This window comes from Pyrgilauda ruficollis, unplaced genomic scaffold (assembly GCF_017590135.1).
Source record: "Pyrgilauda ruficollis isolate IOZ18807 unplaced genomic scaffold, ASM1759013v1 scaffold2, whole genome shotgun sequence".
NCBI lineage: Eukaryota > Metazoa > Chordata > Aves > Passeriformes > Passeridae > Pyrgilauda > Pyrgilauda ruficollis.
In genome coordinates this window covers 31,983,168-32,007,747 of record NW_024519206.1, presented here as the reverse complement: position 1 = coordinate 32,007,747, position 24,580 = coordinate 31,983,168, and the positions used below count along the sequence as shown (strand labels likewise).

Here is a 24,580-nt window from a genome sequence, read left to right as displayed (position 1 = left end):
TCCATCATGAATAAAGAGGATCAGAAAATCCAGCTCTGAGTCACATCCCAAATTTTTTAAATTTTTGGCTGTAGATCAAATTGATAAGCCTTTTGAATTCTGAAGGACAGTTCTTATATGAGAACAAAGTGGAACAGAAAACAATCAAATGTAGCAGACTGAAGCTCTTAATTTACTAAGATTAAAACTGTCCCAATATGAAACCCTCATACACAAATGTGTTGTAAATTCAGGATAATTTGAATCATGAAATTAATCTCATCCAGGAACAGTTGACTCAAATGTTTCTTGCAATTAATACAAGCAAGACACTGGTAATTAAAAAAAAAATGCTCACCCCCTAATCCTCCTTCATATGATGAAAATGCAGCAACATTTTCCTTTGACTATTGTTCTGTGTATCTTTTGTGGTGTTTTCCTCCAGTTGACAAACAGGGCATTTGGGTTGACAGATTTTTAATAAATTTTAGACAGAATCATATCACATGGACATGTGGAAAAAGATGGCCTTTGCAATTCTCCACAAGCTAAACTTGGCTGTACTTTAAAGCGCCAATGGCAGAGTCCTATTGGTTAGATGTGTGGGAAAATCGCAGTGTAGTTGACACAACCACCCTGGCAGAAGCTGCACTGGAAACAGGAAAGTGGGGTTGCTTTCCTGGCATATAGCTATCTCAGGAACTCAAATAAACTATACCAGCAAAATAACTTTTCTTACACCGTAGACTCTTACTCCATCAGAAAAATTGCTTGCATAGATCTATCATGCCTGGATATGCCTGAAATGTCTTGGACTTGTTAATTAAGCTGTTGATAGAAATGAAGTGTTAGGATGTAGATAGCTTCTTTGGTTTCTGAGGAAAGACAAAACAAGAAAAAACAAAGGAAAACAAGAAAATTATCAGGTTTGTTTTCAGTGGTATTTCTGGTTTATAATGTGGCAATGCCAGAGGCTCCTTCTGTGTATGGATAACAGTACCTACCCCAAAGGAACAGAGATTCAAAATTTAAACAAGAACAAGATAATCTTTTCAAGAAAGAAACATTAAGACTAATGAGAACTTTAATTAATTAATACCATTCTAGGTATATGGCTAATTTCTTTAAATAATTACGAAAATCTCCTAAGATTTATATTCTTGTACAAAATCTAAAAGCATTAGCAGAAATAGATTTTAAAATAATTTTGAAATGAGTTTTCCTCTACATTTTTCTTGTCATCTTAACCACCATGGGTTTGTAGATCCATTTATCTTAATAAAAATAAATAATTCTAGATTTTCTGGAATTTGGATTGCCACATAATCTGTTGGTTTGCTTCTTTAAAAAAAAAAAAAAAAGCCGTACAAGCTTTATCCTGAAGCAGGTGAGAGAAGCTGTTTTAGATTAGAATTCTTTTGCATAGCTATTCATCAGCCATTTATTTAAACATCTTTTGTTTAATGTAGCTTGAAAGAGTGATTAAAATTTTGTTTGTTTGTTTGTTTGTTTTTCCAGGAAGGTTCCTAAATAATGAGATTACATGTAATCAGTAATCATAGTTTACTGATATCCTCCATCCTGAAAGTATAGTATGGCCAGAGCTGGTCAACTAGTCTGTCTTATCTTTCTGAAGGCCTTAAGTTACGCTTCTGTAGAGAGAAAGCACCCTATATTTTAACACTAGATTTAGCTTCCTACATAAATAGTTACTTAAAGAAATAGAAAGATTGCATTTCACATTGCACAATAATGCTATTATGCATGAAGAAAAGCAAATCTGTATTACTGTGTTTTTCTGTGTAATGGAAAGCAAGGATATAGTAGGGCTTACTTATATGGATTATTTTATACCTTAGCCTGTTCCTCCAGCATTATTATATATTTAACAACAGCATATATGATCTGTGCAGCAATAATCTATTCTTTCTTTAATGTTTCCTCTCTTGGATGTTTAGCCTTTTATTTTAAACATTTATTATCAAGAATAATATATTCAGAGCAATAAATAAAAATTAGTGGAAGGTGGAAAAAATCTAAAAAGCAAAAAATCTTCCAGGCCCTAATTTTTTTTTTTGTTCAAATTATTTAAAGTTTAGACTTCTTTAGCCATAATTTTATTTTTTAATATTTAAAAAACTTTATGTCTGCTTATTCCAATAGTAGGATTATGCAAGATTGTGGCATCTGTTTGGTCCCTACACATGGTCAGACAACATGAAAGGAGCAAAGCAAAAGCCAAGCATGGCAAAAACAAGAGATGAGGTAGTCCTCCACAGTGACAATGAATTTGGTTTTGGGAGTCACACTGAAAATGGAGCATGGATTTATGGATTGTGTCAGATCTGAATGCCAATCCAGTGTTACTCTTACAGACACAGAGCGCAGGGGAACCTTCTCCTCCTGAAAGGGCGGAACAGAAAGCACACACTTCAACTCACCTCCTTTTTGTGAAGACTGACAATATGGGCACCTCTAGCATGTGACAGGTTTTGTATTCCTTGGGTAACAATACTTTTGTATTTCTCTGTGCATGCCATAGAAACAAGTTTAAGAAGTGGGCACCTCTGTCTTCTGTTTAGAAATGTTGTAAGAGTGAAAACAACACAGTCCAGAGACTTAGCTGTCTGCAAAAAAAAGGAATGACTGACAATCTAAGCAAAGAGACTGGTTGTGCTATTCTTAGTTATATTATAGAATATATAGTCTTAAATGAAATTTTGAAGGTTAAGGTACTATTCTGTTTATACTGTGGTTTCAGAACTGATTGAAAGATATTTTAATCTGTTTTTTTGCAGTGGGTGCTTTTTTAGCTGTTAATAAAGTTTTAGCTGGAAAATAAAATAGAGGGAGAGCATGCTTTGAACAGCACCAGCATCATAGTTTTGGATCTATAAGATGGCATTGTCAAAATTGAGGAAGATTAAATCCCTATGTAATGCACTAATATTTAGTGTAGAATGAGGATCAGATACAATAGGAAGGTGAAACATAAGGTAAATATTTATGATTTTGAACAGTATGTTAACATTTATGACATAATGTTATGTTTTTAGAAGCTTGTCACTTTGACTGTCTAAGATGAAAGGAGGTGTACTTGGGGAAGGGAGTAGTGCTGGTTTTCCTGCCCAATCAACAAGAGAAGTCCCCATTCTATGTTGCTTAATAAAGGCAAGTGGTTTTGTTCAAGTTCCTCTGGAAAATGTGAAGTTCTAAACAATTTTTTTATTGTAGCCTTTTCTACTAGTAACAGATGAGTTTAACTTTCTTTGTCATCTTCATAATTTTCTTTTTTATGCACCTATATTTTGCATGGCCAGTGTTGTAATAGCACAGCCAGTGTTGTAATAATAATAATAAAAAATTAGATTAAGGAGACAATTAGCTTGTGCAAATTTGTTTTATTTAATGAAATTATGTCTTGTTATTGTTTGCTGACCATAGTAAAGTCAAACCAGTTTGCAATGACTGAAGAGAATCTAGTGCAGAATTCCAGTCATGTAGTCTTTATAATATAAGAAGAAAAAAGGGACTTGGTAATGCTGCTGAAGGTTCTTTCCAGATATCTTTTTCTTTTTCCATTTGAAAATAATTTAGTATAAATTTGGTGAATCACAATATTACAGCCTTTAATCATAAGCATGCTGTCTGATGCAGACATGGGTGAATGACAATTTAAAAAAATCACTTCTTTGTTAAGAATCCACTATCATTCCATGGTAAAAAAAAAAAATAAATTTGTTCAGCCTTGAATGATATCATAGCGTCTGTGGTAAGCAGCTAGATTTGGATGATGTGTTACTTTGTGGCATCACTCAGAGTTGTATCACTCTATGTAAATGCTTGAAAGAAAAGAGCAAGAAAATTACAAAAGGCAAGATTAAAACACAGACAATTTTCTCTGGCTTAAGATCATAAAAGGGAGGAAATTCATAGTTAAGGATCCAGACCTCAAGTATCTGAGCACAATTCAGTGCCAGCCTTAATTTTACATAACCGTACCCTGTTATAAGTAGACACTGGTGGTTTGATCCTGAATGATGAGTTATATTGCTCTTAGCAGCTGAAACCAGAACAATAATTTTATTTTAGTGCTTGGCTTTGTTCGGTGAATAGACTTTTTGAATCAGTTGTAATGGTGTTCTTTATGTTTTCTTGCCAATTGAAATAAAACAAATCCTAATAAATAGTTTGACTTTTTTTCAAAAGTTGTCCTTAGAACTCTGCTACATAACATTTTGCTAAAATAAAAATGGGAAATTGTGAAGAAAAGCCAGTGTCATGCTTGGATTTCAGGAATGTTGAAACTTTTGTGGCAAGTTATAATGTCTATAATCCTGCAGAAGCTGGATTAAAAAAAAAAAGAACCCAAACACTTAACTGATGAAGGAAGTAGTTAATAGTACTATTAGCACAGAATAGTGAAAGCAGTGCAGAGTTTTTAAAGTATCTGCAATTAATTGAACTTCTACTTTAGTTCTACTTTGCTTAAAAAGTTCTACTCCACCTAGTTTTCAGAAATTGTATTGAGGGTAGCAGAAACTGCTTTAAAGGATGTCAAAATGGGGAAGAGAATAGGCAATAACATAAAATCTTATCTTGACATTTTAGCCTAAGGACATTACTTCAAGGATTCCAAAAGGAAAGATTAGCCATTTCCTGTCAAGACAGGGAAAGGCCTTCAGCGCTTCAAAAGCCAGATGTGACCTGCCAAACAGTTAAAGAATAAAAGCTAGTGTCTGACAAGGTGAGGCTGACTTGAGAGAGGAATGCTTGTGGTTTTCTCAGAGTCATTTTAATTCTGTCACTGTACCAAGAAGCCACAACAGTATTTAAGTGACTTGTACCCTTTCTGACTTGTTTCAGGTTTGGAAGGATTCACTGGAGTAGAGCTGGGAGTTGAAGAGACAAAGCCTAAAACACTGTAGCTTTCTTGCTAGAGTTGGAGCTCTAGTCAGTTTTGAATGGTAGTTTACATCTTCTCTTGAGTAGAAATTACTGAAGGTATGGGGAATTCACATTGAACTAGCTTCTTGGGTGTTTCACTGAAATAGAAAGGGCCCTGATCCAAAGTCTGTAAAATTACAGCCCATGAGATGAGAGAGCTGAAGTGTTCTACGATAAATCTTTTGCTCATCAGATATCCCCATAACTGTGGATATCACTAAAAAAATGCACACGTGAAAAAGAAAAGTATGGAGACAGAGGGACAAAGAAACTCCTATGAATGATACTGCTACACTGAGCAGCATGGATAATAGCTGTGTAGAATGATAGTACCATGTTAGACCCACAGTGCAGTTCAACCATCAAAATGTTGCCTCAGAGAATTGCTGAATGCTGGATTTTCATGTCTGGGATTTACTAGTCTCTCCTCCCTTCTAGTTCTGTAATCTCTTTAATGATACATTGAATGGGATTGTCACTTACTGAAGGGAAACTGCCCCCTTTTTCATCTCAATGCCCATCCTTGGATTCTTCAAATATTCTGTCTGTCTGTGAGAATCTTTCTGAGTTCCAGGGATGGGGGTTTCCCTCTGATTTTCTGTTGCAATCTCTTTAATTTCATTTTTTCTGTTGTTGTGACAGACCTGTGTGTTATGGAATCTCTTTCTCAGCAGCTCTCTCTGTTGATTTTTATTTTGTTGTTTGTTGTTTTTTTTTTTTTTTTTTTTTTTTTTTTTTTTTTTTTTTTTTTTTTTTTTTTTTTTTTTTCTGGGTGAGAGGAGGGTGGTGATGGTTTGGTGGTTTGGTTTTGTATTTTTTTGGCATAGTACTCTAAGGTGCTTTTACCATGAAGTGCCTACTTGTAAATCCACATGCATGTCAGACTAGAGTGCTGTGTCTACACTGGCACTAGTGCATAAAGCTCTACAGGTACTTCCCTAAGAGATGTCACTGTAGGAGTTTTTCTGCAGTGTAATGTGGGAAAACTTTTCAGCCACAGGCCACTATACAAAAATGGTTTTAACTTTACTAATTAAACCATGTTCATGAATTTTGTAAAAGCCAGTAGCAAGGCATGGATACAAGTTTAGATGATGATGTTTTCCATCTGTTAGCATGAATGCAACACTCATTTTAGGAAGAGCGGATAATTCAGGGCATGACATGCAGTCAAAAACCATTTCAAGAGTAGCTCATAGCCTTTAGAAAGCAACAGCATGTTTTTCCAGGTGTCTTGTGTAGGTATGGAGACAGTTGATTCCCCATATGATGAGTAGCTGCAGAATCCTTATGCATCTTCTTTTGGATCTGGCACGGCTTCTTCTCCAGCCTGGAGGACATGCTCTTAGACCTTTGTAAAGAGCTTTGTGTGCCTGTGCATAAGAAGGACATAAAGATGAAGGGGATACCTTCAATACCTGCTTTTGCTGTCCTTCTCCTGACATGCCTGTTCTTTCCGTGTGATCCTTGTTTTAACACACCTATACTTGCTTTAACTTACCTATACTTGCTGTGAAGCTTTACTGCTGCTTTACTGTTACTTGTTTTTGGCCAGTTATTTGCCCATAGTGTGTAATTATATATTCCAGTGACTTCTTCAAAGCCAGAGGGCTGAAAAATGTTGATTTCTCTGAAATTACATCTGCTTTTTTAAGAGGAAGTGTGAGAGTTCTGTTGAAGCCACAATTTTGCCCAACCTTCACCTAGAAAGGATAATACTTGCCAGTTAGTCAAATTGAGGTTATCCAGATAAAAGGCCCCTGAATGGGGGTATGGGGGAAGAATGTGTGATGGAGAGGTAATCGGGAGATCCCATATTTTCTCTTATTTTTAAATTTACTAGCAGCTTATTTTATTTCTGCCTCACATGTGGAGTCACTAAGTTTAGTTGTTTAATGGACCAGGAATTCTCAGCCACCCTGCCTCCAAATGTGAGAACACCTGTCAGCAGAAATTTTTTTGGTGTTCTTAGCAATATATAATTGCATGCTGTTGGTATGACTTGGCCAACTGAGGCAAAATTGCATGGTCAACCAATTAAATTGACAATAAAGTTCCTATGTGTCTGCTCACTTTAGAACTACACTAGCTTTCTGACATATCTGAGGGGGAGCAGGGGTGGGTTTCACTAGGAGTATGTTTGTGCCCTTAATCTGGCTACAGGCTGTTTATGACTCTGTCCATACTAAGAAATAAGCAGTTCTAGAGCTTGTATTTTATTTTCATCTAAATGCCAGCTGGGCCAGGAAAACAAACTGATCTCCTAAACATTATCATAACTTTTTTTTTATCCAAGTGTTTAGAGCCACATTCATCTCTGAAATTATGACACTTTTTCTTGTGCTTCTGTTGGGTTCTTGACAACCCTATGCCACTCTAGACAACAAAGGTACTTGTAGTCAACTTCTCTCCCAAAAGGTCAATATCCAGATAGATCTCTTAAATTAGCTGTCAGTTTTAGAATAAGTACATCATTTTTTAATCAGATGTTTGCTCATTTCTGTGTACCTAACAAAGTTTAGGAACTCCTGTGTCTGTCATTATTCAAATTGATGCTGGTCTGTAGTCACAAAATACTTCCTTGCCAAGCCTCTGTCTGTGGACAATTGTGTGGAAAGCACAATCTGCAGTGCAGTTAGTAGAATGACTGACATTTTGTTAAGGTTTGTAGAATTCCCATCACAGAATTCCCATGTCCTTCCTTCCCTTTCTTATGTGAAAAGGTGTTTTGATTGGAATGTTGTCCAGAAAAATGTTCCAGTCCTCTCACTTTAACTGTTCAGTACTTTTGTAGTCTGGATGGGAGCAAATATGATCCCAAGTACATGATAATAATGCTTTTGCTTTCCTTCTCCTGACACGCCTGTGCTTTCTATGTGATCCTTGTTTTAACACACATTTGTGACATGACTTCTTTGTGATGTGTAAGTTTACATTCTGCTAACTGACATGAGAAGAGAAAGGGAAAACCTAACGGTGCCCTCTGAAGCTGTCTCTGAAGCTGCAAACCACTTCTTATAGGTGGCATTTTAACAGTGTAATTGTAATAATGATTTGTGTAAATCTTCATTCCCTTCTCATTGCTGTCTAAATTCATGATTCTTGATGTCAACAGCAAGCTAGCAGCAGGAGATTTTTGGAAACATCCAAGTAGGGGACGAGCACTGCTGTTCAGAGTGATGTATGCTCCTGTGCATAGGTGTTATTGAAATAACCCTAGGTCCCAGCCTGGGTGCTATTAACAGTGTATTTGTTCTGGATCCCATTTTACAAGTACTTGTAGCAGCTCAGGAAGTTCAGGAAGATTCTTAGAGTTCACATTCAGTTCACATTCTGCAATCTGGTGAAAACCAGGACAAATGTGAGGTTAGTTATTGTAGAATCATAGAATGGCTTGGGTTGGAAGGAGCATGAAGGATCTTTAAGTTCCAACCTCCCTGCCATGGGCAGGAACACCTTCCACTAGAAGTGGAAGTTATCCTTATTCTGAGTTGGCCTTGATACTTCTGCAGGGTTTCTTATAAATGAACAGAAATTGTCTAGCCTAAACCTTGAAATGCCCAAACTCTCAGGCACGGCAATCATATGCCACCACAGACTTCCTGTTATTTATTCTGTTTCCTGAGGTTTTAAGTCCAAAAAGATTTTTAGTGGGTTTTAAACTTCTTTGAGGGAAGGCTGCCCTCCTGTTTTATACATTTGAAACCCACATTTTTCTTTGTATGTGAAAGGAATACAAATCTTACTCAATAGGATCTTCATTTTCATCTGGAAGATGAAGTCCAGTGCACAGCCATATGCCTCACTAGTTTTAGTTGATTTTGCATTCTTTATGGCAGCTTAAGGTTGCTTTGTTTGCTTACTTCATGTATTTTAACTTGTGCAGATTTTGAAAGAAAAAGACAGACCAAATAGCTGGAGAAATACATTCTTTGTGTCCAAAATCTTATGCTTCAGTACGTAACTTGATGTGAAAATTGGTGTGCCTCCCTGCATAATTTTCTCTAGCAGCCATCCTTCCCACTTTTAAGCACAGCTTTGTCAATGTCTAATAAGATGCCCAAGCTTTGTAACTGTGAAAGGAAATGTATATTGGAAGAAAATTAAATATACCAGAATCCCACTACTACTGAAACTGTCTCTGTACTAATTAGTCTAACCATTTAAATGTATTTTGTTACTCTATGTATTATTTTTTGATACTGTTAAAAGGAGGGTCTGAAACATCCATATGCTTTCATCAGCCCACTGTGGGGAGGAAGAGTGAGTGCCCTTACTAATCCGTGCACCTCTTTTCCTTATTTGCTCCTTCTTTCCCCTCCCCAGGTGAGGCAATCAGATATCAGCTTCATATAATCTAGGGACAAGAACCTTTTTTCTGTGAAAGGTCATTTCATAGCCAACTGCAGGCAACAGTGGGCAGGCAGCACTTCAGGCTGTCATCAGGGGTGCAAGAGCAGGCCAAGCTTCTGCCAGCAGCCCATTTTAGTCCTTCCCAGTACAATGGCAGGTCTGTGTGCCGGGCTTGCTGCTGCCCATTTGGTGCCAAGCCCAGTGTCACCAGAAGGCCATCTGGATCATTAGGAGACCGGTCCTTTGACTTCACCGACACAACAAAGGGAGGAGAAAGCAGGATGAAGGTCAGGTGCCAGGCTGCTCCTTCAGACTTGCTGGCACCATCCCTTTGCTGTCACCAGACTGGGGTCCTCTGCAGCTGGGAACATTTCTGTGGCAAGACTCATTCACTCTTTAAGAGATGCTCTCTCTTACAGGATATTTTTGCTGTTTGCACGTGGACTGTAACGTGACTGTGCTGTGGTGTTTGGATTGCAGTAGCTGGATAGTGTTAAACTTATTTGGCTACATGTGACTAATTAAACCAATTTAACTTTATGCTATATATATTTGCTTTGGGTTACTTTCTCTAAACTATCTTTTATGAAAATGTGTGAAACAATGGTGTTTTTTCCTAGAGACTCCAGCAGAAGCAGTGTGTGTTCATGCTCACTTGTCAGTTGATTGAGGTGCAGTGATGCTGTTACAGTGTTTTGTCCTGCTATAAAGAAGGCTCTTCAAAAACCTAAATGGAATAAGAATTTGTGAGTTTCCTGACAGCCAGTCAACAGAGAAGAGCAAGGAATCAAATTAGGACTGATGCTGGTGAAAATCAGCAGAAACATCAATGAGGACATAATAAGTGACAGGGGTACAAAATTGGCTGTATAAAATGTAACACTTTCATAACTTAAAAGAAACAGTTTATGGCAATTATCTGTGGCAAAAAAAAAAAAAAAAATCAGTCATTTAGTGCTTTTCCTGATGTAACGGTGTTTGGCAAAGGTACATATAGTCCTTAACCTTTGAATTTACCACTTTGGTTTACAATTGGGCTTTTCTTTAGGAAAGTGAAAAGGTTTAGATTGACAGTAAAAGTAAATTTGCTGGTCATGCCAAGAAATTGAAACTCTGTGGTACTGGGTGGTCTTCAGAGTCAGAATCCTGCCCTAAGTAAGCTCAGACTCCTATGAATTTCTCATTATTAAATCAGGATTGTCCTTTGGGTGTTCATACTGTCATGTATAAGAAACATGCTGCCCCTCAGCCATCCAGAACAACAACAAAAAAATATGGCAGCATAAGGCAAGATGAAACTTCAAAATAAATGTAACAATTCATAAGAATGAATAGTTTGTTAAAGATAAACATGAGTAATCAGGAGTGAAAACGTAAAGGTTTTTTCCTTTCAAATCTGAAGGGGAAAAATATGGGATCAATTTTGAAAATTGGAAATTTTGACTTCTCCTTTTGTCTCCTCCTATTGTCTTTTCACACAGTTTTACTGGCATACCTATGTCCATCAGATTTTGGGGCTACAGAGGTTGCAAGGGGATTTTGTATAAAGCTGGATGTAGATTTTAAGGTGTGATAAGAGAAGCACACTTATACTGTGTTGATTCTCCAGAACATGTTCTTTTGTAAAGGATAATTATGTTTGTTATGCAAAAGTCCTTTTCAAGCTGTAGACATGAAGATCTGTGATAAAAACTAATATAGTAGCTTCCATTACACAGATTTCCGCAGTTCTTTGTTGGTAGATAATTTGACAAATTAGGTCATAGAACAATAATTGGTTAAATATTGGCCAGGAAAACACTAAGTTGAAAAAAGGCATAATATTTTGGTTTCTAATTGTAGTGATTTTCAAAATTTAAAAATTTAAATAATGCTAAATTTTAGGAAGATAGAATTTTAATTCCAGTAATGTGATATTAAATTTCAATATTTTTCAGACTAAAGGACATGGTTACAAAAATACTGGAGAAAACAGAAGACTACATTTTGTTGGTTTAAGGAAACCTAATAGAACTTTATGGGAAAATTAAGAGGAAGTGGGGTTTTGGCCTTTTTTTAGACATAATTAAGCATTCCATTCATCAAATGTTATTTTTCTAATTTTTTTAAAATAGATCTCACCAGCACTATTCTTATGGCCTGGCAATGAATTTTTTGCATACATTCAGAACTTTAAATAATGTGCATCCTAGATGTCTGGCCAGTTCAATATTTAAATCCTTGATTGGAAATAAATTAGTGTTTTAAACTAAAACAGATTGCATGCAATAAACCTTATGAGTCTGACTTGAAACCACAAATCAAGGATACTGAAGAGTGAAGGTTGAAATATTTGAAATCCATCCTTAATTCACTGCACTTTGTTTACTGAGGAGTAGATAGGATCACATAATATTTGACAGATATATTTATTGAGAAAGATAAGTAAAATAGGGCAAAAGCACATTAGTAGAATGGATTGGGGTTTTGCTCTCTGCAGCAAAATGACAGTTTACAAACAGGACTGCTGTTTATTTTAAGTTATGGAAGTGTCAAATTGTGAAACGTGGCCAATTTTGCACCCCTGTAGTTGTGTCACCATTGGTGTTTTTTTCTGATTTTCACCAGCATTATTGCTAATTTGATTCCTCACTCTTCTCTGTTGACTGGTTGTTGAAAAACAAATTATTTCACTCAGTTTTTTGAAGAGCCTTCTTTATAGCAGGACACTAAATTATTGAGACTTTTAAATCCATAGCACTGCCTGCCCAGTCTGAGTTCTAGTTTACCTGCACTGGGTCATCTGCAGCTTGAAATCCCAGACTGATTGCAGGACTCAGTGTGGTCCCTGACTCAGTATGAGTCAAATAGGTGGTCAGTATTATAAAACTCACCTTTGGAAACTGTACCACTGCAACACTTAATTTCAAAGAGTAGAGAGGGAAAAGGGACAGAAATAGTGACACAAATCCTTCTCTCATGAGTTCCACTAAAAACAGAAATAAGACCTTATTTATAATTACATTCAAAATAGCATTTTTAAAGCCTCACATTTGAGTACTCAGATCTTCCAGACAGCTACAGCTTATGATTATTGGAAGATCTAAGAAATATATGTCATTTCTGCATCACTAATGCCTGGAGGCCTGTATCAGTATCAAACTGTTGTCATGTATGTTGTTTTTCAAAAGACATGTTTTCATTGCATTCTTTTGCTTTGAAAGTGAAACAAAAATACAATGCTTAGAATCCCAAAATTGGAAGAAAGTGTGAACTATTGTGTGAGAAAGAAAAAAAGAATAAGGAAACATAGCTTGGATTCAGGCTTTTGAGACATTATAAATGTTGAGAAAAATATTGTTTAAAAACTGGCTCTGCAGTGCCCTTTAAAATCAGTAAGCGTCTATTTTAATTCCCATATAAGTAGTAACTGGCTGCTGTCTGTATATATACTTAAATGTTGCTTGCTGTATAAGACCTTGTTTGCTTAATTTCAACCTAACTGAATTTTTATGGCTGTGCTATAAACCTCTTGAAAATAGTGGCTTAAATGGAAATGCTGACACAACATTAATTACACTGGCTCCAGTGTGATACTGTGATTAAAGTTTATTTATTTTGTGTGTGCGTCTGTGTGTGTGTAATTTCATTGTTGAAAAACTAATGGAAAACTAATGTGGCAATGGAGAATGTGATTCTGTACCTGATATTTTTCAATAGCAAGAAACAGTTTAAATGCCGTTTACAGTACCAGATAATTTATTTTTAATTGAGGTATAGTTTAGGTTTTAAAATTTTAGAAGTTTGGGAAAGTGACAAGTTTCCCACTTTAAAGCTGTTCACTGTTCTTCCAGGAGTTTTTAAATGTCTTTTTGGGTGGTGAGGCTAAATGTATATTGCATTAGAAAATTAAGCAAATGGTTTCATTTCCTTGGTAGCATAGGATGTTCTTTGAGATATTCTGGAGGAAAAGTCTGGAAGTATGAGGGTATGAAATCCAGCCTTGACATTCTATTACTATTGAATATGAAGTAAGAACTGCAAAAGTCTATTTGACAAATAGTTTGCCCAACTGGTACTTTTGGATTACAGACCTATGTGTTGCATCTAGTCAATTGGGAAATGAACAGTGCAAATATCGTAAGGCCATATGAAGAGTAAGTGAGGGAGAGAGAGATCCTGTCTCCAACCTGTTTCTTAGGAAAGTGGGCTGGGATTGGGGAAGCCTTGGATTCAGTCTGTTTCCAGCAGTTTATAATTCTTATATAAGGCAAGAACTGGATAAAAACATGACATGGTCTGGAGAGTAGTTTTAAGCTCTTCTGTTTCCTGAAGGAGTGTTGAGAGTAATACACTATATTACCAAATACAGGTATGTTTGATGCTGTGCTTTTGTCTAAACTTTGCTGCCCCTTTCAGGAAGGTACAATCAGAGCACTTTCAGTGGTTAATCAGCTTTTCTTGCGGATCAGTTAGACAACATAATTTTTTCTGGATTCACACATTTATGGAACTTGAAGGCTGATCAGGAAAATTGTCTAATGAGTTGTAGGTGCTGTAGAAGTGAATCATATGCCTGGCTGGTAGTCTGTGGTGTGCCTTCCTTGACATCAGTGCCGGTGTTCTGCCTCATCTCAGGGACCAAAGTAATCATTCCCACTCTTGCCATAAACACCTTTCCTAGGAGCTCATGGCATCCAGTCAAACATTTTTTTTTTTTGGCAAGAGAATTTTTGCAGATATTGTTAATGCTAATCTGCCTGGTAGACAGACAGTTGCAAAGTTGCAAGGTAGCATGTCCTGTAAGATGGTAGGAGAGTGAGACATAAGTAGTGTAGGTTGAAAAGACCAGAGAGGAGAAGTGAAATCTTTGTGTGGAATGCCCTTCTTCAGTTTGCTTGGTGAGAACATCCAGCATTCATTAATCCAGTCTATGAAATTTACATTTTTTTATTTTTACTGTTTGCTTTCACTGGAAGAGAGTGCAATGTAGGCAAATAGTTTCAAAGTGTGTGGTCTTTATGGTTTATATGTATTGCTCAGAACTACCACTGACCAAACTTCTTGGTCTTGTTCCCATTTGTTACAGTAATTAAATATTAAGTTGTTATGAAAGGATTGTGCCGTTCCCTTGAAAGAAAAAAGAATGTGACTCCTCCATGGTTCTGTGGCACAGCTGATGTTTTATTCAAGCTAACATGTAAAGATAGAGAAATTATGTGCAAAGTGTATTCCATATGGAAGGAATGTAATGATTCTGGATCTGAAGCAAAACTGAGAATCTCCTACACTGTAGTTCATTAAGTTGGTTTGGAGAGTGAAAAATCACCATATACCCTAGATACATTTGGTTGGAAGGACAAGGGAGCCTGTACAGATCAGTCAAATCCTGAATACATCACCTTCTTAATTGTAGCCTTTAATCTGCATTAAGACTAGATAATGCTTGTCCTTAAATGACCTTTACATTGACTTGAATATTGCACTGGAAAACTTCAAAGTCTAACTGAAGGCAAATTATGTAATAAAACTTTGTGGTTCCAAGCCTGCAAGAGACCAGCTCTTCTGTTTGACCACACCCATGAATACCAGGGAAGTACTTCAAGCTTATAAACAAAGACCTGTATATGGTCACCTAGTGTCTCAATGATTCTGTAAATGAGAAAATGGAGGGGAAAGGAAGGAGTGACGCTTGAAAAGCAATCTCTTTAAAAAATGTTAATGATATGTTTCAAAGCTTTGTTTGAAAATACTGGCTTGGCTTTTCCTGGTGTTATGTTTAAGACTTCACAGGAAAGTATGTTTGTTCTGCATTGATCCCAGCTGGTCCCAAAGTTTAATTCAGCCTCCACATGAAGCTGCTTGCTCCTATGTCAGCCTTGGGAGGGAGCTCAGAGGAGTGTTCTGCTGTAATGCCATCTGAGAGAGCTGCCTGTTGTGCTGACAAACACTGATAGAAATATTGTATTTAGCCTTTATACAAGGATACCATAATTCCAAAATCTTAAGCAAGTTGTTTGATGATGCCAGTTGAAGCAATCAACCTCTTGCTCTGTAAGACCCAGAGCAGCTGGTATGCATGCAAAATTTCAAGTCCCTTTAAGTCCCATTCCAGAAGTCGCCAATACATATTGACTATCCCATAACCTTCAACTGTTCCCCTCATGATGCATAGTTGCTTGCTTTTAGGGATGCTACTATTCAAATTTATGATTCAAAAGGCAGTACTGTCTTGAAAGAGACTTCAAATCCAAGGGTATCTAACATCAGGTATTCCCAATGAAAAGGGATTTAAGTATCTCTACAGATCCTAATTGTTATTCACACTGGAATATGAGATAAGAAAACTCATAAATATGAGTAATACATAATTTTTACCATATCTGATGTAGTACAAATGTTCTGCCAAGGGGAAGTCTGAAAACATTAAAATATTTCAATGATTGACAGCCATTATCGGTAAACAGGACAATATGGTAAATGGTAATGAAGATAATCACTTTTTCAGATAATTAACATCTCCTTTTAACCTCTCCTAAATATGGAATAATTCTACAATTTGCAAAAACCCAATGCTTTGTTCTGTTGGTCTCTTCAAGTATTGTTTGGCCTCCAAAATCTGTGGAATGTGGAAAATGGAGAAAAGTGGTTGATACATGATCTACCAAGATATATCATGCTGCCATTCAGAGGGACTGTGACAGGCTGGAGAGTCAGGCCATCAAGAACCTAATGGAATTCAACAAAGGGAAATATGAAGTCCTGCACGTGACAGGAAATAATCCCATGCATCAGTACAGACTGAGACTGACCGGCTGAAAAGCAGCTTTGCACAAAAGACATGGAGATCTTGGTGAACAAAAAATGGAACATGAGCCAGCAATGTGTCCCTGTGAGAAAGAGATCATTCTCATTTGTATAAGTAGGAAAATTGTCAACATGTCAAAAGAGGTGATAATTCCCTCTGCTCAGCACCACTGAGGATGAATAACCACTCAATCCAGTTATGGGCTCACAACAGGGTCTAATTCTGGGGTTTTTGGGACAAGGACATGCTCATACTGAATCAGGTCCAGTGAAGGGCCAAGAAAATAATCAAGGGCTTGAAGCATCTTTCATATGAGGAGAGATCTGAGACTGTGTAGCCTAAAGGATCAGAGAGGAGGCTCAAGGAGATTTTATGAATGTGTATATATACCTGATTAAGGAGACCATTGTCATACACATCTCCAAATTGTTCTAGTTCTAGTTATTTTGATTGCCATGTTTTGGACTCAAAAACTGACTTGGACTTCTGATAATTTTGTTGGAATTGCCATAGTTTTTGACTGGTCCCTTCTGTTTTAAAGTTTGCTTTTTTTTTTTTTTTTTTTTAATTTTTTGTGGAATCAACATGCAAATTGAAACACATGCAGAGATGTTTGTGTATGATTGATGATTGCCATAGAACATGTAGACTTAAAATTCATAAAGCAGGAAATAAATACAAAGATTAATGCCTTCAAAGCTGGTAAATTTTGAAAGGCTACTGACATAGAGCAGTGGAAAGAAAGGCTCTTTTGGCCTCATTATGTCAGCAAGTCTTTGCTTGCTCTGGTAATAACTTAGGTAAAGTTTGGCCAGCATCTTTTTTGTGTAGTCTGTGTAACATATTTGGATTTGGAGAATAGTTGTAAACCACATAAAGCATTCCTGAAGGTGGATAGAGTTTGTATGCTGCATGTTAGGGAAATTAAAGTATTTTAATACACAAAGTGTCTCAGGCTTATACTGTATTCTAGGATCAAAGCTGGAAAAGTGCTGAGTCTTAATAAGGTCCTGGAACATCCATTTGACAGTGTGAGGTCGTGATGCATACACACTGGACCTTGAGATCTGCCTTTGAACATGCATGTGTTGATGTCATGCACTAGATATCATTCAATGGGAATTTACAGGTTATTTTCTTGGAAACCCTCAAGTTTTTGCATCACACTGAAAAAGCTACAGCTTTGAATGCTCACAATCTTTCTCAGCCTTTTCCATGAATAAGATTTCAAATAATTTTTTGCTTAATATTTTTTTCTTGTCTTCATCAAATGATGTGCTATTGCTCAAGATACCTCATGGGAGTAGCAGGTTAACTCATGATTGTACTCTGAAGAATCTCATCAGAAGGCCCCATTCTTCAGAAGAAAATGGAAGGAGAAAAGGACTTTTGCCTTGTGTGTATAGTGCCTTTTATTGCACTAATGTGAAATGATTCGATGTGATGGACAGCAGTTTATCAAAACAAAATCTCATTAAAATCTGTCTGCACTTTGCCCTTACTCTCCTTTGTATAATAAGATTGTGAAGCTTTCTGTGACCAGATGGTAACCTGTGGTAACCTGTAGTGTGTGTACATTCATGGGTGATGAATAAAACCATTGTCACCCTTAAATGTTGGCATCAATATTGTGCTAGTAACATTTGGAAGTTTCTGCTTTATCAGCAGCAATGACTGGCAAATAATCAGCTGTTTTGTAATGGGAAGCTTAAAATAGCAGCTGAAGACATTTGAGTTAAGCTTCATGGAAAAAGACACTGCTGCATTTATTATGATACCATTTTTGTTGTGTAAGGATGACATGATTGTTATTTTAGCTTTTTAGACATACAGTGCAATTAAGAATAATCAGTTTTCCCACACATTCCACAAAGCAACTGAAGCATGCTAATAACCAGGCCCTTAAATTTAGAGTGACTTCCGCTGCTGCATGGGCAGCCAGTGGGTACAGATGCATGCTTCACAGTGGTATGCAGCCTTTGTGTGATTGCAGCCTTCTTACAGAGACGTGTGTCTCAACAGAAGTTGATGATAAATAATAAACTCTCCAAGATTTGCCCACACTACCAATATAAATACAATTTGGAGTGCTGAGGAGGGGGATCTGTACATACAACATATACTTTGTAAGCTGTAGCAGGCATCCAGACTGGAAGTTTAAAAGAATGTACAAAAGAATTCTGATTTGTGTTTACAGGAAGTAGTAGGTAGTTGCACCAATAAAAATTATTCTGTGTTATATATGCACACTGATACATACAGTGTTTGACCCATAATTTGTGTGACTTGCATGAGGCTGGTTTTAGAACTCTGCACATCAGCAAAAGTCATGATTTGGGTAGGAGTTCAGAAAACAGATTTTGCCTGTAACTAAAGGTAGTAAGTTTATTCAGAGAGTTTTAATTCATAATCATTCCACTAAAGGCCGTTTACTGGGAGGGAGAGTCTTATATATGCTTTTACCAGGGTCTGCCATTATTTTTTTAGACTGAGGTCTTTATGCAGAGATTTAGCTGAGAAATGTTTATGTGTTCACATACAAATCTCTTTTAGTATTCTTTTCTCCAATCTTTTTCCTTTGCTTACTACTCTTAGTGTATGTAATACTTTTATATTATGTATTTTACTAAACTTTTACTGTACTGGGGCCAAGTCAGTGGTACTTTCTTGCATACTTGGGACTAATTGTTTGCTGAATTTTATCTTTGCTTGCTATCTTAGACTGAACTACTTAATAAAATGTGTGAAAAATAAAGTGTTAAACCTTATGACTGGACAATAGTATTTACAATTAAATGAAACATAGAAAGAGCAAACAGGTGGTATTTTAGCTATGATGCACAGTTACCTGCATTTGAGATTGATATGATTGTCCACATGCAATTTTGAAACTGACTATACCAGATGGTAAAAGAGTCTTTGTGAAGGTATTTGTATCTACATGAAAGATTGCAAGTTGAGATAGCATCTTGCTCTCTGTGAAGAAGAATAAGCCACAGTGGCATGGGAAGAATTTTAAAGTGTTTCCATTCCAGGACTTACATTTGTGTGTTATTTTACCAAAATTTATTGTGAAAATTCACACCTTTAAATGAGGACATAATAGCTCATTTAAAAAAAAAGAAAAAAAAAAAAGATTTCTAGGAATGGAAGATGAGTTTTGCCCTCTGCAAAGGATTGCAAGTTCTTGCCACCATTAGTGCAGAAGCCTATGTTGGCCTCTTACATTGAAGTTAAATTAATGGTGAAAGAATTTTTCCTAAATGTTTCAAAAAATTGGGCTGGTAATATGTATGACTGAAACTGCAGTTATACACCTTTTTATAAGAGAGAGATGTGGAGAAAATAGGAATTGCATTATCAGTTTTAGAATATGCCCTACCACAATGGAAAAAAAAAAAAAAAGAAGATATTGCCAATTATGGATTTTCTTTTTTCCGGTGAAAATCTAAATGAGATGGCTTAGACTGAAATTAAAGCTGTTATGTCCTACCCAGTTCAATGTTGTGTTCACCATGAAATGTGCCACTAAGGCCACTGTAATGAAGTCAAAAGTAAAAATTACATCTTTAAAGTTGGACAAGAAGTCCCATTTCCTCCATGAGATTGATCTTGAGACTACTGACTAAGAAGATAGCCTTATCTCCAGTGGAAGAACTGTAAAGATGCAGTCTATCCCTTTCATTCCCATGGGAGTTCCTAATTGTTAGTTACTATTTGGCAATTTTTTTTGTGTGTGTTTGGTCAGGATCTGTAACATTTCAGTGCAACTGTCTGCTCTGAGTCAGACTAAGAGTGAAGCTGAATAAATAACTCCTGGCAAGTAAGCATTATCATGGTAATCCTCAGTCCTGTGAATGTGGGACACATTTAGTTTAAGGATGGCTCATGACACATTTTTAGCAAATAAACTTTTAACCAAGATAACTTCTCAGCTCTAGGAAAAAATTCAAAATGGGCCTCATCCATCTTTGTGAATGGATGACTTTGAGCCACTTTTATAGAACAAGAGATTGGGTCTGAATGGAAATATTTAAGGAAGTTATTTGAACATTATTTACAAAGTTTCACTTCAAAGGTGTGCTAATATTTTATAGTTTAGTTACAGCTTATCACCTGTCTTTGTTCTTCCAGGCATTCAAGACCAAGGATGGCTACATCGTGGTGGGAGCTGGAAATGATCATCAGTTTGTCACTGTTTGCAAGGTGTGTTAGGCAAGAGTACAGAAATGTGTAATAGTTACCATTTTCACTAGGAAAATTAAGATGCTGATTCTTCTTTATGATTTTTTTTTTCTGTATGGAAACAAGTGGTGAGTATAAATTCTAACCGGCCGCTATTCTGGCTCTGAATTCAGAACACACCTGTTCTAAAACTTGTAGGTACTGCTCTCCTTTTGAAATCTGTGCACATCTGATTGAATCTGCATCTACTTAAATCATTACCCAAGCCCATTGTCCTTTAGAGCACTAGCATATGCAGATCTGTGCTCACTGAGAAACTTGTGGACTTCTTAGAAAAGAAATGTTACAGGACTCTGGGCTGATTTTGGAGTGGTGCAGAGGTATGATGTTGAAGAACAATCTTAAAAAAAAATTGTTCTAAATGAAATGCATCAACATTCCAAATAAAAGACCCCACTAACATGTAAGATGGGACGAGAATTTTTGCATATAGCATTAGACAACATTTAAAAAAATGACAGCTCTAGCTATTTTGGCCATTGTGTTTTTTCTCTAGGAACTTGGATATTTAACATAAATTAATGACACTCAGGAAACTAAGCATTATTTTCCTCCATTTGTTCATGTCAGATATTTCACATTTCTGTGGAAGTTCACCACGTATAACTGGAATATGTGGTAAGAGGACTGTGCTATTTTGATACTCTTTTAGTACAGTTTGGGGTATGTATCCCCACCTCACTATGTGGAGGGCCTCTGCTTTCACTTTGAATTGGCTCTTAACCTCTTCAAAATTTGCTCAGTGGGTTTTCTTCATAAAGGCGTCTGCCCACTACAGTCATCATTATCTTAATATGAATGAAGACTAATAGCTGAATAAGTGTCTACCTGGCACAACTCAGTTTTATCAAAGACTCATTATCTCTAAAGGAAATCTTTCCAGAGTGTCCCAGGACATAGCTGTGAATGTCTTGGTGCTTTATCATCTAAAGTGAAGAATTATGTAGCAAATGCTTGTCATCCTGCCATCCTTGAGTAAGACAGAGCTGAAGATCCATCTCAGTAGGTTCTGACATCTTGATGTGAGCAAGCAGGCACTAAATCTATAGACCATGCACTATACCTGACTTTAGGGCACAGCTGAGAGAATTATGGTGTGCCTTGTTGCTACATCTTCTCTCTGTAATCATTAAAGAGTGAATGGAACCCCAGAAGATGAAGCAATTTTTAATGGTTTTATGGTTTTGTTACCCCAGAATGTATAGGATAAATATTAAGTGAGATTAATATTAGCCCTGGCCTGCAGGCTGTGGTTTTTTTTTTTTTTTTTTTTTTTTTTTTAATTCTGATAAATGTGTTCTGGTGTTCCTGCAGTTGGAAATAAGAGGTACGGAGCATGGAAAAATGATGATTGCTTACATTTCAAAGGGGTAAAAAAGCAGAAAAAATAGTTCAAGTTTTGAGTAATTGTTAGATTTTTCTATATACCAGTCATCATATTTGTTTCTATAAAGAATGCTTTTTACCCTTATCAGGATATTATAGGTACGGATTTGGGCTGTTACATTGCCAGAAAAAATAAAATAATGAAGAAGCCAGTGGAATGCTGGAATGAATACCCATTAGAGATATGCTCTGTGCTAAGTCAAAGGTGGTTTGGATCTTAAAACTGTGAAGACGGAAAGCCAATAAGGGAAAAGAACTTTCATACATGAAGACCTGCAGCGCCCTAGTGAACTTTAGTAAATACAGAGACAACTATTTCAAACACTGGAATTGCTATTTGAGAATCTTTATCAGCTGAGTTGGTGCTGAAAATAGAGACTGTATGGAAGCTGTTGCCCTGAAGGCACATACTATAGAGATGTAACAGCTGGCTCAAGCTGTAAACAATTGCAAACATTCTGCTTCGACTATATCTTTCCAGGCAAGCAGAAACAAAAATCTGGAATAATTCACTGTGATATTTTCAAAATCAATGACAACTAATGCAGCTTGTTTGAGGACTTGGATAATTGAAGAAAAACTTCATAACACTGCTGGTTGAAATGCATTTCATTGTGGTCAAGTGTTGCAGCAGCACATCCTGATCTGTGGCTGATTTGGTCTGATTAGGACTAGTGAGTGAGACTCTTCAGAAAACTGAAGTTTTGTGTAGAGCAAGGGAGATTTCAAACAGATTTGCTAGTGTTGCAGGACCCCAAACACAGGGAGTGTAAGCACTGAGTGTGCATGTAGAACTTGAACAAGGCTTCAAACAGAGAACACCATTTCATTCTAAATGTTCACAGTGAAATAAAGAAAATAACATTGGCAACATGATGCAGAAAGATGAATGGTACATTAATGAATAACTTCTCAAGTGTGCATTTGTTAGTCACAAAAAAAATTGAGAACATATATAGACATGCAGCTTTACACCAGATGGACATTAAGTTAAAGCTGAAATCACTAACATTAATTAAAACAGCAGAGTGAGCAACTCCATATGATCATTTTTCAAATAACTCATCAAATGGAACCATAGCTTTCTGATTAATTTCTTGGATTTTTAAGCTCACATAAGTATTCACTATCATTTAATTTGAACAACCTTACAGTTTTTTTTTTTTTTTTTTTTTTTTTTTTTTTTTTCTAAAGCAGTGATTTGCAACTCCAAACCAGCAGTACTAAAAAAATAGAAATAATTTAAAGGGGTTCCAACAGTACTGATAAACTTCCAGACAGAAAAATTTAGCTATTTTCTAATGCTAATTTATGATATGTTGTGATTTACATAAACTAGATTATATAAATGCAGAAGGAAAAGAAAATATCCTCTGACTTAAATATTGATGGAAGATGCTAGATTGATGCTTTATGTTACCTTGTAGATAAAAATTTTCAGAAAAGTTTTGTAACATCACCATTGTTCTAGCATTACTTACAGATACCTTACTTCCATGCTTAGTTTTGTTACTCTAAGTGAAAACGATCTCAAAGATGACTATCTGTTTTTAATATCTCTAAATATCTGTTGAAAGAATATCTGTTTTGCTAATGGTTTTATGTCATCAACAGCTATTAACTTTAAAGGAAGCTGTATCCTTATTCACTCCAGCAAAGTCAGGAGTCATTAAATGATTGTGGACTTGGTCTAAAGCAGTGTCAGAGGAATTAGTAGAATGTTATATTTGAAGCAAATATCAGAGAGATTGACACCAACTTGACACCAGGGAGTGACTGAACATGTTAATAAAACATAAATCCATTGATGATTGCTAAATATGTAGAAAACACCTTCTACTCGGAAATGTCCTAATCAAAAGAGGACTGGAGTTTGGATGAATATTAAGGAAGTGTTGTATGTACTGTCCCTGTTCTTAAACTCTTCCTAAGCATCAGACAACAGGCAGAGATAGAATGATGGGCTATAGGAACTTCAGATTTGAGCCACTGTATTTTTAAAGCCATCTTAGAAATGGGCCTATAAAAATGTAGCATGTTTAGAATGATTATAAGACTCATCGTAAGAAAAACTAAGCTTTAGTGTGTGTTAGTGAGTAAAAATACATGAAGAATATGTGACAGTCTCTTTTTTATAGGATTCTATGCTGCCTTTCTCTGTAGCTGATGTAATTGGTTTAGTTTTAGAAATCACATTTAATTGTGTTTATTTATGTTCTATATAAAGTAATTGTGGCACAAATAGGTAAATTATATTGATTTTCCACACCGCTAATTTTTCTAATGAATGCCTGTCCAAAATTCTGAAACTTATTTTGCATATTTAATTCCCTTTGTAGTATAATACACATGGTCTTCACATGTTGTTTAAAGTTCTAATATGGCAGGTGCAAGTTACACATCAAAGATGTATTTCTCCTTTCTCAGAGGCTTTACCACAACTTTTCTTTATTAATTCTTTTGGAAAAGAAAAATAATAAAGAAGACCAATGGTGTTTCAATAGATTTTTCTTTTTCCCTTTTCTTTTTTGCCTTTTTGACAGACATTACTGAAGTGGAAAGAAATAATCTTAGACATATCTTTTCTCCATCTAGCTTATGAAATAGAGACATATTTCTTGTTCTGTGACATATAAGTTAGTGCAGGATAATCCCACAGATCTATCCATCCCCATGTTAATAACTTACTTTTTTAGTGTTCTATGGTAAGAATTTCTCCCAGCTAATCCCAAAAGCTGTTAGCTAAAATTTGAATCTTCGGTCTGATTTCTGTCCTTTTCCTTTACTTGTTATGTTACATCAACCAGGAGGCTTTTTACAAAAAGAAATAATAATTAATTTTTAATTTTTTAAATTAAATGATTGATAAATAGTGATTACTGG

At 36.1% G+C, this 24,580-nt stretch overlaps 1 protein-coding gene across 3 annotated transcripts in view; it reads left to right on the top strand.

Moving 5' to 3' along the window:
- The window catches only part of SUGCT (succinyl-CoA:glutarate-CoA transferase), a 316,450-nt gene that overhangs the window by 98,394 nt on the left and 193,476 nt on the right, over positions 1 to 24,580 (top strand). For all 3 annotated transcript variants that reach the window (XM_041466798.1, XM_041466797.1, XM_041466795.1), the window contains one exon: positions 20,201 to 20,272. In XM_041466798.1, the coding sequence (XP_041322732.1) occupies positions 20,201 to 20,272 (72 nt within the window). The remainder of the gene's footprint in view (positions 1 to 20,200; positions 20,273 to 24,580) is intronic.